At 39.8% G+C, this 17,793-nt stretch overlaps 1 protein-coding gene across 1 annotated transcript in view; it reads left to right on the plus strand.

Moving 5' to 3' along the window:
- PRAS40 (Proline-rich Akt substrate 40 kDa) overlaps positions 1 to 17,793 on the plus strand; it is a 128,540-nt gene that overhangs the window by 60,110 nt on the left and 50,637 nt on the right. Inside the window, exon 5 of the mRNA XM_067142665.2 lies at positions 10,781 to 11,081. Within this exon, the coding sequence (XP_066998766.2) occupies positions 10,781 to 11,081 (301 nt within the window). The remainder of the gene's footprint in view (positions 1 to 10,780; positions 11,082 to 17,793) is intronic.

Consider the following 17,793-nt stretch of genomic DNA (forward strand, 5'->3'; position numbering starts at 1 on the left):
ATAGGTCTTATGGCAACAATAGGGTAGGAAAGACCTAGGGAGTGGGAAGCGGCCGTGGCCTTAAGGTACAGACCCAGCGTTTGCCTGGTGTGAAAATGGGAAAGTTTTGCTACGGATGTAGGCGATCTGTATGAAGAAACCACCATCAGTTTTAATTTTTCCTGCGTGTCCATGACTTTCTGCTTTGCTTCCGCCTTCGCTTTCAAGTCCTTCCACAGAATCTTAACTTGCTCTTCACTGCGTTTTCCGTCACTCAAAACATTGAATTCTTCTGTCACGGCTTTCCATGAATTTCTTTTCTTATCCAGCATTTTTATGTTTACACCCTATATCCTTTGCATAGATTGTCATTATCTCTATTAACAAGCATTTATCTTTATCGCTTACGTTTTTTCCCCGTTTCCTATCGCACATAACCTTATCGATTTAGGTTTCTTTAAAGAAGACACACAAACACAACACTACTCTGTGAGTAACGAACGTTACTTCCGGAGTAAATAACTCCCATAGTAATTTACTTCTGTAGTATGGACTTCGTCAGTAAACGCTACTTCCGTAGGAATTTACTCCAAGATGGTGCACGCCACCCTATATCTTTACACTTCATTGGTACTTCCTTTGTCCACACCGCATTTCTCACTCTGTTAGAATGCATTTCCCTGTTGAACCTTTTTACTGATCTGCATGTCAAGCTCTGCACCCTGCATCAATTTGCTTTCCAAGCACTAGAAGCTCTCCACAGTTTCAAGGTTTTGTCCTATAATCTTTATACTTTCCTGCTTTTCTCCTATAGTAGACACCACTGTCTTGCTCCTTTCTTCACTGATTTTCATTCCATAATTTTCAGTAACCTCATTGAACATGTTGAGTGGCCGTTGTCTTCCTTTTCTGTTTGATCTGCACACCACAATATCATCTGCAAATAGCAATGAAAATACACTTCCTTGTCATAATCGAGTTTCATTCTAAAACCACTCTGTCCCTACATTTATCTGACACTGCTGCAAAAATGTTCATACATTGCTTGCACACATTCTATCATTTGTTTTCCAAATCCTCTCTGTTGCATTATTTTCCATATCTTTACCCTGCGGTCACTATTGTAAGCCTTTTCTAAATTAAGGAATATCTACACCATATCTCTTCAGATTTCCCTGTGTTTTTCCACTGACTAGTGTTGATCGTCCATTTTGAAAGCTGTATTGGTCTTCTTGTATGTGTCCTTCCACCTTTCTTCTCATTCTCTTACCTATTACACATTCCATTATTCATGCTGGTGGTATGTAAGATACTCAGATACATCAACTTCCCTGTTGGTAGATTTACTGGCACATAAAAGAACTCCTGTTGGATAAAATTCCAGCACCTGGGCATGTCCAAAATCCATAAGTGGGACGTAAAGCCAGTAATATTATTATTATTATTCCAAGATTGTGTAAAACAGCTTACATTGCGTAGAATTGTTTTAGCACCATAGGAATATGATTCATATTGTAATGGTTATGGCGTCCACCATGCCAATTCGCTATGCACCGGGGGCGTCATCGTATCAGCCCCACCCCCCTTACGCTCAAGCGCACCAATCACGAGCAACACTTGGTGCTAGGCCGGCCCTCTCGCCTCCGTCCGCGGTCCCACAGCAGAGGACGACGGAAATTACTCGACTATTAATCTGGAGTCTTCTATCTCGCGAGGTTCCTGGATACATCTAGCATCCGGACTGTTCTGGAAGGACCAGAGCAGGTATATAAGGAGAGGAGTAACTTGGAGTGACAGTCAGTGAGAGTCGGTTAGAGAGTGAGTGAGTGAGTGAGTGAGAGCGAGATTGAGTTCGCTGGTGTGAGTTAGCGAAGAGCGCAGTCAGTGATAGCCTGGGCTGAGATGTCAGCCTGATGGAGTATCTGCCTGTTGGAGCCGAGGACTCGTTCCTGTTTCCCTGATGTGTGTGTGTGTCCCTTGAGGCCGGCTGCTGGAGGAGAACCTGGAGTGTTCTGGAGCAGTGCGGACTGCGAACGGGGTTCGACGGATTGAGTGAACAGTGGATACTATCCCGACCTGCGAGACTGACTTGTAGGCTGGGGACCGTGACACCGCTAACGAGTGTGGCTGAGTGAGTGCAGTGTAAATAATTGATGACTCTCTCTCTCTCTCTCTCTCATTGTAGACGGAACATGAGAAACTAAGAGAGAGAGAGCGAGAGCGCGAACCGTGTAGTTGTGCAAGTTGTAATCTCGGCTATTGTCTGTGTGTGTATGTAAATCTGTAATTGTAGTGTTAAGTTAATAAATCTCAGAAATAGGACGCTGCCAGGTGCTGTACTCACTTATTTACTTATTTACCCCACCAACACACGACAGTATTCATGCTTGACACCAGTGGAGTGGTGTGCTGTAATCAGCTCAGCAGTTAACATGTTAACCCGTGAACATGATTCTAAGAGTACGAGTGCCACACACAGGACACACGTATCACCTTTCAGGAGGATCAGTGGGGAGACTCGACACACTGCAACTTTCGTCGGATTATAAACAGTTCCATAAAAAATGCAATTGTCATCTGAGAAGAGTTCCCCTTTCGACATTTTATGTATTTTAAAGAACATTTTAACACCATAGTCTATTCCTAGGCTTGAATTGCTATAAAATCATTATAAAGTTATCCGACTAGATAATATCTTTTATTATTTTAACTAGTAAGTAAGTAAGTCTGTCTTCGACAGTTGAAATTACTATCTATAAAGTAATCGGAAATTCTAAACGGACTGTTAATGTATCTTGTGAATAAACGTTACACATTACAGGTTTTATATGGCATTGGAATGCAATCAGAACAGGTATTGCAGAATTACTTTACAAACCATATTGAGTGCAGTTGTAGGTCGGAGTTGTAATTTGACTTCTATGGACCTGTGTACTCTTGAGAGACCTACATATAACTGTCCGAAACACGGGAGTGTGGAGATTTATCCCAGCTTTAAACTTTACCCCGGTGACTTATTCATTGTGACAGAGAAGGGTAAATTTAGAGGAAATTGCCTCCTTTTAAGAACGAATGGTATAACTGGATGTCATTATGTTTGTTTCTTAGTCAAAAAGTTGCTAGTTTAGGAAACATTGTACTTTGACTTGGTTGAAAATAAGAACTAAGTGAATCTTGTACAATTTTTTTGAAATACTGTTTTGTTGAATCTCAGTAGTGCCATTTGGCCTAGCATTATTAAGTTTTAGAATTCATTCATAGAAGTTAATTCTTAATTTTGTGCCATAAAGTAGAATATTTAAAACTTGACTGGATAACATATGTTTTGTACCAGCGAGGAGTTACTGCCAGGCACTGTCTGAAGCCTGCCAGCCTCGTAGTATAGGGGTAGCATACCTGCCTCTTACCCTGAGGCCCCGGGTTCAATTTCTGGCCAGGTTAAGGATATTTACTTGGATCTGAGGGCTGATTCAAGGTCCTCTCAGCCTACGTTATTGGAATTGAGGAGCTATCTGACGGTGAGATAGCGGTCCCAGTCTAGAAAGCCAAGAATAGCTGTCGAGAGGATTCGTCGTGCTGACCACACGACACCTTGTAATCTGCAGGCGTTCGAGCTGAGTAGCGATCACTTGGTAGGCCAAGGCCTTTCGGGGCTGTAGTGCCATGGGGTTAGTTTTTTTGTTTACTGTCCGAAGCCTGCATCAAGCAAGATCACTTTCCTAGTGAACAGTGATTTGTTGTTCTTTATTCCTTTCAGACCTGAAAGAAAACTGGAGGTGTGAATTTTTGTTTGTATGTCAAAAACTGACTAAAATGCTCCTCAATACACATATTGATAGTTTATTTTACAAAATAAAAACTAACATCCGAAAAACAGGACCCACATAATTGTACGTATCAAAATTCAAAACCTCGTTGTATCACATACGATGATGTATCTTCAAAATTTACGTTCACTAACCAATGTACACACTTCATTGAATATATTCTGTTATTCAGTAAAGCTTCTAGATTAATATAAACGCAATAAATAAATACTTACTTTTGGCACTACTGCTTCCTGCCATCTCGCCGATCAACTGTGCTTTTTAAACTCTTCTTCCTTTGCCCTGGCTGTCAAGCGCATACTAAAAGCAATTGAAATACACGCCACGTGTCCCGCACAATCACTGCAGTCTGGTCTAGCGCCGAAAAAACATCAAATACTGTCAGGGATAATTAAAATACGAACCCGCACAATTGTGCGTACACAGTCTGAAAGGGTTATAAGTACAGTAGTTGGCCTACAACTGAAAGAGCATAAAGGGGACCCGTGGTTGCCTCAACCCATTTGATTAACCCAACCTGTCTCATTTACTCAGTGTCTTCTGACATTCTTATGTTAGCAGTAGAGGCCTGCAAATTTAGAGTCATTTCTCTGTCTTTCCTATGACTTTACTTAAATCATCTTACCCTGAACACATCGTTTTAACTTCAATTGTTTATTGTAACTGCATATTTCATCTTTGCCACTTTTGGCTTTGTTTCCTCTTTTCGTCTTCCTCATGGACTTTTAGAACCTTGGATAGTTGGCTCATTTAAGAAAAATTGACCACACAAAATTCATATAGCCTTTTGACGATCAAAAATTGAAATGAATGACCTGATATATGATAGTAGGAAGGAAGAGGGTGAAGCCCAGTGCCGGCACATAGCTTAAATCTGTCGAATAGCACCAGGGGTTCTGCTCAAGGTTTTACGTCGCCATCCGACGGACGAATCACCATCAACAGCATCATATGCCCTCGCTCAATATGAGCACTGCATAGAGGATTGAAATTTAATCCAGGCTTTTGGCACACATTCTAGTGATTAGAAATTGTATGCCACCTTCTCCCCTATCCTGCAGGCCAACATTCTGATGGTAAAAATATTTTTTACAAACAGGACTCGAACCACCTAGCCATGGTGTGAGACCATATAAACTTCAGGTTTCAGCGCCCACAGCCAACGGCAACTTGCTCTACCATTTGCTTAACCCTCAGCCCTCCCTTTTTTCTGAACACTCCTGCCTCTCCAGCTCAATTTAAGAATCTGCTTCCAGAGGGATTAGTGACAGCACAAACATATTGACAGAATATTTATAAAAATAAACTAAAGCAAACAAAAATTAAATATAATACTTGTACAATACAGTATTCAGGTGCATTGTTCAGGATTTTCAAACCTAAGATTATCTCAGGCGGTCACTTTTTGTCTGTAATAGTGCATTGTGTGGAACTTCCCAAAACACTCACCGGGATGTAATCCAGGCTTTTTTCTACAAGTATTGCTGAAAAACACAGTCTCGCATTGTAATTCAGGCTTACTGTTCATTGCCATTACACCAGTAATTGTTGGTGGTAAGCAAAGAAGGTGCGGGCCAAAGGATCAGAGCATTTTACCAGTAGGGCAACGAAAATAATAGATAAATTAGCGTGGACCAGGGCTAATTGCTATGCCAAAACTTTTATTAATTCGAACAAGCCAAACATATTATAGTTATAAGTAAAATACACTCAGTTACAGTAGCCAGGGATACTGATTCTATTTAGGTACATAGACTCTCAAAAGGGGACCAGCCCCGTAACCAACCAACAAGTTTTCCAAAATTTTAAGGAGGAGAGCCTCCAAGTATTCACTTAACCCATTAGGAAGATTAAGTAAGAACATGAGTTACGTAAGTATTACATAAATATTCTCACTCTGATACAAAGTTCGCTAAACACATAGCACTGAAGGTCGAACCGAGGAAGCAGAAGGCTTCCTGTTAGGGAAAGTTAACAGACTTCAACCACGACCTTCTAAGAATTCTCAGTCCTTTATAAGCTTCGTGCATTCCAAGCACTTTAAATATTCACATGCATTACTTCACTTCATAGAGGGGCGAAATCTCATACTGTGCCCAATATCCGTGAAAACTTAAATACAAACGTAGCAAGCGGGGGTTCAGCCACCCAGCAAACATTATAAAAGTTACTAGAACAATCTAGAAGTGACTCGGTTAAATCTGGCATATTTTTAAAAATTTATTTTATGCCCACATTGGAGACCTGGCTGCCTGTTCTTCGTCAGTTATGTTGTACTGTTTGCGTGTATAAGTCTTCAATTTAAGTCTCATGTCGTTATTTCTCTGGATTCTCTTCTCTTCTCTGTTTTCAATTTGTTGAATTGTCAAGCCGATTTGACATTTAAATGGAATGTGCTTTCTGATTTTTATCTTCATTGTAATATCTTTTAATATCAAGAACCAACCAAACTCAAATATTAACAATCGTTAAGTAATAGTATGCCACATTTTATTTTGTAATAGTTGTTTAACAATCTCCAATCCATTTTACAAGACATAGTTTTTAACAGTATTCATAAGTCATTCCCATCAGGTACCTGATCTATTCTTAAGGTAAAAAATGGCTGATGATGCCTACTATTGATAGGCGAAACATGTACCATCCAATGTATTCATTTTATGTTAAAATTTTGATAAGGACAAAGTCCTACCTAACTTTTAAGATGGTATTGTATTTAATAGGTGGGAGAACAGTAAAAACATACTAGTGTTATTTAATACAAATACTTCCAATACGGACCCAAAAATGAATTTTATCACATGTAATTGGATAAAGTCATGTTCACTCAACCTTGCGGTGGTTTATAACCTGACGTACCTGTGAGTGGGCTTTTGAAGTCCAAGTCATTGTCACTATATTTCATCCAGCCATCAGTAGAGGCACCAGGTATGCCATTTAGCATAATTCTCATTATATGGATTTTCATCACTCAACTTACCAACACAGTCTCGTTCCACAATATCTTCCTCGCAACTTAATTGAAAATCACTCTCACTATCGCCGCAATCAAAGTCACTTTCACCTAAAAATCTGGCTATTACTTTCTCATGCTGCTTGAACGACGCCATGTCTTCAAAGAATGCGCACAAAGCCTGATTTCAAAGTGATTATAGCTATACATGGCTTCAAATTGTCGTCAAAGGATGGCAGTAGCTTACTCTACCTGTAATTCCTATCGGGCATTGCCCGACGTAGGACCTATGCGGGATATTCTCGTTGTTGGACATGGGCCGCCGCATGAGTGCTAAGGGTTAATGATAGAGATAATGTGTTTTCGCACTCCAGAATGTAAAATATATATTTTTTTTTTTTTTTCACTGATATATAGTATTTTTCACTGAACAGTTCACGTGGTCATCAAGGCATTGTTCTTGTAACTGATATCTGGTACTAGTTTTCACTCAAATGTTCCCGTTTTCTCAATATACGTATCTATGGAAGGCAACAGAAGTCAATATATATGTAGTTCGAACTCATGCCAATAGATATAGCTGTGTATTCTGCTATCATGGCGAATTTGAGAAAATAACTTCGCTGATAGGAACTTTTTTTTTTTCCAAGAACAAATGTTGTGATCGTGAGAGGTTCATTGTATTTTTCGTGTAAAGAAGATATAAATGGGGTCCACTCAACCTCGGGAGGTCAGCTGAGTAGATGGGTGTTTGATTCCCACCTCGGCCATCTTTGAAGTTGTTTTCTGTGGTTTCCCACTTTTCCTCCAGGCAAATGCAGGAATGGTACCTAACTTAAGGCCATGTCTGTTTCCTTCCCTCTTCATTGTCTGTCCCTTCCAGTTCTTCCCATTCCCCCATAATGCCTTATTCAGCATGGCAAGTGAGACTGCCTGGTCCTCCTCCCCAGTTTTATCTGACCCAAAGTCTCATGCTCCAGGACACTGCCCTTGAGGCGATAGAGGTGCGATCCCTCGCTGAGTCTGAGGGAAGAGCCAACCATGGATTAAGAAAGAAAGAAGACAACAAACTATAATTGGTAACAATTTCAGCTCTTGAAATATTCTTGTTTTCTCAATATCATTGTGAATGACAGCCAGAATAGGGATATTTTATATAAGTGTGTATATATATATATATATCTGTGTTGAAGCCCCCACTTCATATGAGTACTGCAGAGAGGTTTGCAATTTAATGTAGGCCTTGGACACGCAATCTAGTGATTAGAAATTGAATACTACCACGTCCCTTACCTTGCCAGCTAACATACTGAGGGCAAAGAAACATTCCAACCAATGAAATATATTTTTTAAAGTAATTCCTTTAGAGTAATCAATATATTTATGTTGATCCCCAAATGGGGATCATGGTTGATAACACTTAGTTTTACACTTCATGATATTTTGTTTCATGCAGTCTTTCATTACACACACAACGTTGTTTATATGAATTTATCTTGCAGACTACATGCTTTTTGTCTCTTCATGTCCATATGTTTAATCGTATAGCCATTCCTGGAGGTCTAGGTTTCGATTGGCAGATATCACTGTGTGCTTCATATCTTCAGTTCTTGTGCCAAGTAGCAAAGCATACAACATGCAGTCCCACATTGCACACACAACAGTCTTCCTTACATTCTTCTTGCACACTCCACATTTTCTTTGCTTGCCCATATCCGTACGCTCGATCATGTATCCCCTCCGTGAGGTTCTGATGTCTATTGGAACACGTGACGTAGATGGCTTAGGGTATGACGGACGACCAACTCGCTTCGGATCTGAAATGGCCGATGACTCGGCTAGATATGATCTTGCCACCATCCTTCTGAACTGAAGCAATGATATATGCCCATTTGTAAGAGAGTAAATTTCATGGGCATTGACTATGCCACATCAGGTGCATTAGTTAGTAATGGAAAATACCATTTCTTCCCTCGTATTCTGACCCAGTATTTCTGTACATTGCAATCCAGTTTATCGACACCACCCATGTGTTTGTTGTACTTTCCACCCAGGTTGGGTTGAGGGACTTGTATTTCTTTCTTCTGGCCCTTGCTCCATCATTTGACGAAGTTTATTTTCTGTATTTTCTCATGGTTTGATAGCATCTTCACACAGCTGTTATCTTTCCATATCACGGCCAAGATCTCATTGTTGCTATCAAATCTGCAGTCATAGGTTCCTCTTTCTTTCTTCCTTCATCAGGTTCTTCTCACTTTCAATAGGGCATTTGTTCATTCGTACGGTCCCTGTTGCTCTCATTCTCATTTCTTTTTGTGTTTTCATCAGATGGAAACTTGTAAAAAAGTTATCAAAATAGACTTTGTGAACCTGTGGAGATTGTAGTATGGAAATCATTTTCAGTATCACTGAAGCACCAAGTTCTAGAAGTGATGCATCATTTATATAATTGGATTTTCCTTCGTACACAGACATCTGATAACAGTATCTACTTTGGGAACAGCACATGGCCCAGTGCTTGAAACCGAATCACACTGGCTTCCCACGGATGAATTGCTTCAAACAGTGATGCCCATGTATCATTTGCTCATCGATACTCAGGCTTTCAGAGAAAATGCCAAATTTCATGAAATTCTTATTTAGCAAATCCAATAAGGGACGAATTTTGAAAAGTTTGTCTCTCTCAGACCCCTGGATGCTGTCCAGAAGTGAGTTGTCGTTGAAGTGAAGGTGGCGTTTGATTTCAAGATATCGGTTGTGACTCATACATTTCTGCACAATTAATACGTCAAAATCCTCATCTTCGTTCCAATACAGCTGCTCTTGAGGGAGGGTGTGATATCCAGTGAGTAGCAGAATCCCTATGAAGTTTTTGATACATTCTGGCAATAGTTGGAAGCTGTGATTATTGTTCTGGGAGGCATACCGAATGTTTTCAGTAACAATCAATCTCAGTACTGTTTCATCAAATAATTCTTTGAAACGTCCCAACAGCGATCTTTTCTTTTAGAGCTGTTGTCAGACTGACTTTCCGCTTATCAATTTCTCGAGAGTCAGGATATGATTTACTGTATGTTGTGTCTTCTCTTTTCCACTTAGAAGTGATATTAGACCTAACTTTTTTCTTGCGGGGTTTGCATCTTCCACTTCAGGTTGCACAGTTCCTTCACAGTCCTGTTCTTGGCGAGTATGCGCTTCCAATCTTCCTGGTACATCAGTTGGGACCGTATCTTCTAGTTCAGTTTCGTCAATGTCCTCACAGTCAGAAATATTGTCTACGTGATCCGGTGGTAGCTCAACAATATCAATAGTATCATTCACATTACAGTCATTTTCGTGGACATCACAAACCATAAAGTTTGGATCATTGACTATTTCCTCGATTTCTGTAAGACAAACTGCAGTATGATGACTCATTACAATCTGAAAAAAAATAAAACAAAAACTTACATGGTATCTGCCATGAGCCCCAAATGGGGATCAAGCTTTCAGAAGCCTCCAATGCTAAATGAAAATAACCATGAAGGTGAAAGGGTGTTCTATATCTTCTGAAAGCATTAGACATTAAATTCCATTGATTGGAATTTGGAAATAAAATATTAGAACATGACTTAAATGTTATTTGAAACTTCGCAAGGTTGAAACTTCTGAATACCTTGCCTAATCACAGAAATCACGCACTACAATCCACAGCCTTGGCAACAATGAACAAACACTTCAACCACAAGCTTCAAAAAGTCTGTAGAACAATGTCAACATGTAATCATTGTTATCAACCTAAACATAGGAACAGAATCTCCAAGGAAAGAAAAAATCCCCAATTGGGGATCATGGCAGTTAATGGGTTAACGACCACAGCCACAGACAGACTGTTCGTATACGTGGTTATCGATGGAGATAATGCGTTGTTATACTACAAAATGGAAAAAATTATTTATTTATTTTACTGAAAGATAGCATTTTTCACTAGATAATATGATGATCAGCATTGCATTATTCTCATACGATTTTTTTCTTTCAGGTTGCTTTATGAAGCTCAAGAAAAGCTGGCAAATTCACTGGATGTCAACCCTTCGTCACTGAATAGCCTGGATACTCCGCCATCTACTCCAGATAACCACAATATTCCTGCCTCACCTTTACCAAACCCACTCCGTTCATTACCCCGTATTCCTGTCCCTAATATCCAGAACAATCCTTCAAGTCCTGGAGCACCTTTGAATACATTAACGTCCAATAACAAGCAATTTCAAGTTGCAGGAAAACATCCATCTCCTTTGGCTGATTTGAGGGTGGCTAATCGTCCCAATCCTATATCACCGGTAAGAGCATATATTTTTTATGATGATGATGATGATTCATTTAACATCAAGAAAAATAGTATGTATATCTATCTACCCGTTAGTGCTGTTTCCCTGGTGTGATGTCGGGGATGAGGTGAAATGATGGGATGATTTTACAGCAGTAAAATTAAATTAAGTGGTGGGGGTGGTAGAATACATCCACGGGATCCCCTGCCTGTTGTTAGATGTGACTGATAGGGCAACCTCCAGAGGCTTTCAGCTTGGAAGTGTGGATTGGCAACCACAGGGCACTTCAGCTGAGTTTGTCGTCATTGTTTCCACTGTCTGTTTCATTCTTATCTGACCTTTCCAGTTCAGCTCTTGTTCTCTTCTGACCCTGACGGTGTTAGGTCGTCATGAGACCTTGGGAATCCTTCATTTTTACGCCCTTTATGCTTCTTCTCTTTCTTTTGCTGATACCATATCTTCATTCCTCAAAATATTCAACCCCTTCCTTTCACCCATCTGGACTCATAAAACAATAATCACTACAACCACTCCTCCATCTTGTGCTGTCACCAAAATGTGTAGTTTGTGCCTGGACTTCATCTGGATCCTCTCATCTCTCAACCTCAGGGAAGAAAACATAGCAATTTTCATTTGTTTTTTCTATTAAATGAGTACCTTCTTACCGTGGTTGTATTTCTGACTTACGTGTCTTAATAATTAATGTCATATAATGAAATACAGACAAAACAGGGGATTTTAAGTGTGTACAAACAGATATTTTTACTTTCAAAAATACAGACAATATTGTGAAAAAATCATCCATCTTCTTCCTGCTCGTTCCTACTCACTATGAGAGCATTTTCCCTTGTTCTTCCATTGAGAGCTCAGTGGTTAGGTAACAGAAACACAAACTTGATTTCATTTGACGCATCTTGTTAAGACTTGCCCATTGAAGCTGGAACTTGTGTAATTTGTCACTATTGCATTTATGCAGAACTGCTGGGGTTTAAAAAGTATTTTTAGGAACAGTAAATAGTTACCTTTCCCTTTGAATCCAATTTCATATATTACTGTATGTATGTGAATAATGTGTACCATGCAATAATCCGCACACCCTAATTTCAGAAGAGAATTCTAAAAATAAATACGGAAAGAAAAACTGGCTTTAATTTGTGTTTCATTTACAAGAAATTAATCGTACATAATGATTACTCCAAAACTGAATAAACCCATTATAATCTTCGTGTGCTATTGAATAGGCAACCTGCTCGATCAGTATTGCCATGCTTTTTTTTTTACCTTCCTCCGATGTTTGTAATCGGCTAGTTCCACCTGTGTTGAAATTGTGCAATCTGGTATTAGCTGTATAGGAAGGTGGTGTCCAAAATGTGCGTTAATTACTATTTGTTTTTTTTTGCCAGTCGTGAATACAACTTTCTCTAACATACTTTCTTCCTGCTGCACACTTTTCAATGTACTTTGCAAATTCAATAGCCCTAAGCTTTTCTTTAGCTATGAAGAGCGATTAAAGGAACTTGTAGCCATATTTAATGCATGATGCACACTTAACTTCTAACGTGCTGCTGGTGCCACACAGACCAAGGCTGGGCAACACTATAGTATAATAGGATCCATTGTTTGAGGCTGAGTGGTACCAACCTTTATTTCAAATAACCCATGATCCCAAGTTTTTCTTCACTAAATTTCAACAAAAATATATGTGCAGAGTATTCTCGTATAACAGTACTAGCTCATGTACTCGTGCTTTGCTGTGGAATTCTACATTCTATACAGAATTCTAGGTCGCATTGTGAGTAACATTGTATTACATTGCATTGGCCGAGAAATACCACAGGGAGGTCACCATATATTGTTTGTTAAGAAAAATCTGGGTTGGGGAGTTTTCATTATAATGACAGGCCGTCTTTCATACTCCCAGTCAGGCCCCTATTTCCTACTGCCACTTGCAATCGAGCTGGGGAATTCTCATTATAATGACAGGCCCCCTTGCCTGCCACCATTCACAATAGAGTTGGAATGTTTTCATTATGATAGAAAGTGTCCTTTCCTACTGCCAGTCACACTCAACTTTGGAAGTTCTCTTGGTAATGGCAGGGTCCCTTGTATACAGCCAGTTATAATTGAATTGCTTAGTTGTCATTAGAAAGGCAGATCCCTATGCCTACTGCCATTCAAGTTATGTTGTCCAATGTTTTTTTTCTTTTTGCAAGTTGCTTTACATCGCACAGACACAGACAGGTTTTATGGCGACGATGGGACAGGAAGGAGCTAGGAGTGGGAAAGAAGCGGCCATGGCCTTAATTAAGTACAGCCCCAGCATTTGCCTGGTGTGAAAATGGGAAACCACGGTAAACCATCTTCAGGGCTGCCGACAGTGGGGTTCGAACCCACTATCTCCCGAATAATGGATACTGGCCGCAATTAAGTGACTACAGCTATCAAGCTCGTTTTTTTAAATATTTTTTTTAAAGTCTCAATCGAGTTGAGGACTTTTCATTATAACAGCAGGCCCCCTTGTGTACTCTTGGTCTGAATCTATTTGTCGAGTGTTCAGTATAAAGGCAGATCCCCTTTCCTACTTCCAGTCACTTTTGAGTTAGTTTTCATAATAATGGAAGGCCCCAGTTTTCTACTGCCACTCACAATCGAGTTGTAAGTGGGGATGGGGAAAACAGTCATTCCTTTCATGCACACCAGCAACTTTTAAAGACTGCCCCTGAGCTTTGTTTATTGGCATTGCGAAGCATAGCTTAAGCAGAAATTGCCATTGTTTGAATAGGAAGTGACAGTCAGAGGGAATCAAAGGAATGCTAGGGATGAAAACCCTTTCTCCCGCATTACATCCCCGTTAGTATGTAAAGACTTAACTTGCAGCCAGGTGCCATTACAGAGCTTAGCAAACATCAGATTTCACTGCAGCATTAAGACAGAAATTGTGAGGTGAAAAACCTGGTGGATTTAAAATGTGGAAGAACTCCACGTGGTAGTGGACCACGTCCTATATCTCCACCACGGAATGTACAGACTTATATCTCACTATCTTAGTAGGAATTTTGTTCAATAAGGAATCATTGATGCTTGCTGTGGTGTCATTCTTTGGCATGAGAATAGCTATTTCCTTGAGCCACTTAGGCCGGCGAGTCAGTGCCGTACATTAAATAAGATAGAGAGTAGATAGAACAGGACCTGTCTCTCTTTGTGAGTACAACACGCATAGGTACCAATATTCTGCCAATAACAATGAGCTCCATTTCTGACAAATCCTTTTATGCAGAAAGAAAGGAAAATAATCATCTATGAGAAACAGGAACTACAGCATAAAGGAGCTGTAGGTTAACCTGGTAGAGCAACTAAAGCGTTCATAATTCATAAATGGTTTGTTGTTGGAAATAATAAATTTTCCAGCTAACTCATTCTTGGGCGACAGCATTTCGTCCCAGTGTGCCAATTTTTGCTCATCAGTTGGTAACTAGCACACCTACCAAGAGGCAATGGCTAGTGAACGCACTATGAGAGACTTGATCCCTTTTACAAAAAATTTATGCCTGCTACACCATCAGATGATAAAAATTTTGATTCCCATAGGGAACCTAAAATATTTGTCCTGAATGAGTAAATTCAACTAACACATTATTACCAAAATGTGTCTGAAAATGTGGTTTGTTGTTGGAAATAATAAATTTGCTAGCTAACTCATTCTTAGTTGCCAGCATTTCGCCCCAGTGTGCCAATTTTTGCTCGTCAGTTGGTAACCATCACACCTACCAAGGGCCAGGTGTGGGAAGGAAGAGACTGTGGCCTTAATTAAGGTACAGCCCCTGCATATTTTGCCTGGAGTGAAAATGGGACCTCCCAAGAAGATAAGACGTGTATGACAAATAAGTTACTTCAGTGAACAGTACAGTAGGACGCAAAAGCACATCTCACCACATCACTGTAAAGGAGACAGCTGCACGCTGAAGCTCATTTATGCTTTTCTGGGTATAGAAGTTATATATGCAAAAGAAAAACAAAGTAGAGTCAGCTATGAGGAACAAGAACTTCAGAACACAGAAACAGGAACTACAGTATACAGGATCTCTAAGAAACCTTGGTAGAACAATACAGTGTTGTAAGTGCCTGCATGGTTTGGGCCACATAGCTATCACTGTGCGTTCGGGAGATAGTGGGTCCGAACCCCACTATCAGTAGCCCTAAAGATGGTTTTCCTTGGTTTCCCATTTTCACACCAGGTAAAATATGCAAATATGCTGGGGCTGTACCTTAATTAAGGCCACAGTCCCTTCCTTCCCACTCCTGGCCCTTTCCTATCCCATCTTCGCCATAAGACCTCTCTGTGTCAGTGCAATGCAAAGCAAATTGAAAAAAATATATATCATTGTGACCAAAATGAGTCTGAAAAGGTGGAAAGTATTAAGAATAAAAGATAGAGGATAGCCATAAAAGAAAAGATGTGTATGTCGAATAGAAGTTACTTCAATAAACAGCATACAGTTGTCTGATAAAACACAGCAGCACATCTGATCGTATTGCTGTAAATGAGATAACTGACATTGAGCACTGTAAAATTCTGTCACAGAATAATGTCTTCTTCCTGTAATCTTTCTGCACGCCTTCTGCCCAAGCCGAAGTTGCAATGCTTCAGATCGCCTTGTTCTTGAATTAGTCAACGTCTGCTATTCTAGAGCAGTGGTAATGTGTTGCCAATATCTCAAAAACAGATGGTTTTCATGGCTTAAAGCATGGTTTTTGAATGATTTTGTCCATTGGCACATCACCACCATACTCGCGTCAAAAGTTCTGATGTACTGCAACAACTGATTCAGTTTTTATGAGCCTTCTGTTGTGACGTCGCCATTGCACTCGCAGAGACAGGCTGCTGCTCAGTCACTTCAAGGTCAACACTCCTGCATAAAACTTTTTGAGATACAGATTTCACCGAGCTCGATAGCTGCAGTCGCTTAAGTGCGGCCAGTATCCAGTATTTGGGAGATAGTAGGTTCGAACCCCACTGTCGGCAGCCCTGAAAATGGTTTTCCGTGGTTTCCCATTTTTACACCAGGCAAATGCTGGGGTTGTACCTTAATTAAGGCCACGGCCGCTTCCTTCCCACTCCTAGCCATTTCCTGTCCCATCATCGCCGTAAGACCTATCTGACAGATCAAAAATTAGATGTATGGCTTTTCAGGCGTTTGCTCTATTAACCAGCATTTCGTCTTAGGCCTGACACCAGACTCGTCAGAGTGGGATGTGTCAGACCCTACCCACTTATGCTGGGGTGTATGCAGGTGAACTTATCAGAAGCCTCTTATGTGGCACAGTCTGATAACTGCATACGGGAGATAAAACTCCACAATGGAATTAATAGAAAAATATCTAATTCCCTCCATGGGAATTTAGAATTACCATTTGGAATGCTAGGCGGGCATTAATTCCATTGTGGAGTTTTATCTCCCGTATGCAGTTATCAGACTGTGCCACATAAGAGGCTTCTGATAAGTTCACCTGCATACACCCCAGCATAAGTGGGTAGGGTCTGACACATCCCACTCTGACGAGTCTAGTGTCAGGCCTAAGACAAAATGCTGGTTAATAGAGCAAACGCCTGAAAAGCCATACATTAATTTTTGATCTGATTTTTGATATGCTCTATTGGTCGAAAAATATCTAATTCCCTCCATGGGAATTTAGAATTACCATTTAGACCTATCTGTGTCGGTGCGACGTAAAAAAAAACTAGAGATAGATTTATTTTTATTGTTATTGTTATAATGACCTGAGTTAACTAATATTGCTTGCCCACTATGATCATCCCTTCTGTGGCAACCATCATCCCAGACTGCTAGCCAGGACATGGCAATGGTTTGATTGCCATGTGGACACATATTCAACTGCTCTAAATTGTTTTTGTTTTTTTCTTAACCTGACAATATACCCTTTTAAACTAAGTATAACATGTTATGCTTCTTTTTTTTTATCTCATTAAAAATATTTAACTTCAAAACTCTGGAGTTCTTTTATGAATACCCTATATTTAGATATAATCTTTTGCAGCTTTGTTTATAGCCTTGATCCTTAAACCTCCAGAAAATGTCTTTATTTCTTTAGGAAATCATGTAAATATTGTAAATAATATCTAATTTTAAGATTTGATCTAGGAAACATTTGATAGGTACATGCTGTGTGTGAGGCTTACCAGTTTTTACTGGGCCTTCAATACTTCTGTTGTCAGAATTGTGGAAAATAAATACTAATAACAAAATCATTACTATGCATTCTGTATTCAATGTCATACCACCTTCTTCGTCTTCTTCTGCTGCTACTACGACGACGACTACTACTACTACTACTACTACTACTACTAAGTGTTGAGTTAGCTTGACTGGAAGACTGTGTACATAAATTCCATTGTTGAATTTCCAGCACCATGTTGTGCAGTCTTATCTTGATTATTATCAAACCATCAGCAAAAAGGTGCCTACAGCTAGGTACCAAATTAAGGAATGTATCAATACCAAGGTTAAAATGTTGGAATGATACTTAATTTCAGTTTTTTGTACCTGTACCCTCCTGCATTGCTTAATCAAAGATATACTACTTTAGATATCCATGTCCTGTGTAATGTTCTTTCTATTCTTGAGACTCTAGGTGAGTCTGGCATTTCTTCTGTTCCTATTCAACATTGTTCATTTCCATCCCCATTGGTTCGCCGCACAACCCT

The sequence above is a fragment of the Anabrus simplex genome, chromosome 3 (assembly GCF_040414725.1).
Source record: "Anabrus simplex isolate iqAnaSimp1 chromosome 3, ASM4041472v1, whole genome shotgun sequence".
Classification (NCBI taxonomy): Eukaryota; Metazoa; Arthropoda; class Insecta; order Orthoptera; family Tettigoniidae; genus Anabrus; species Anabrus simplex.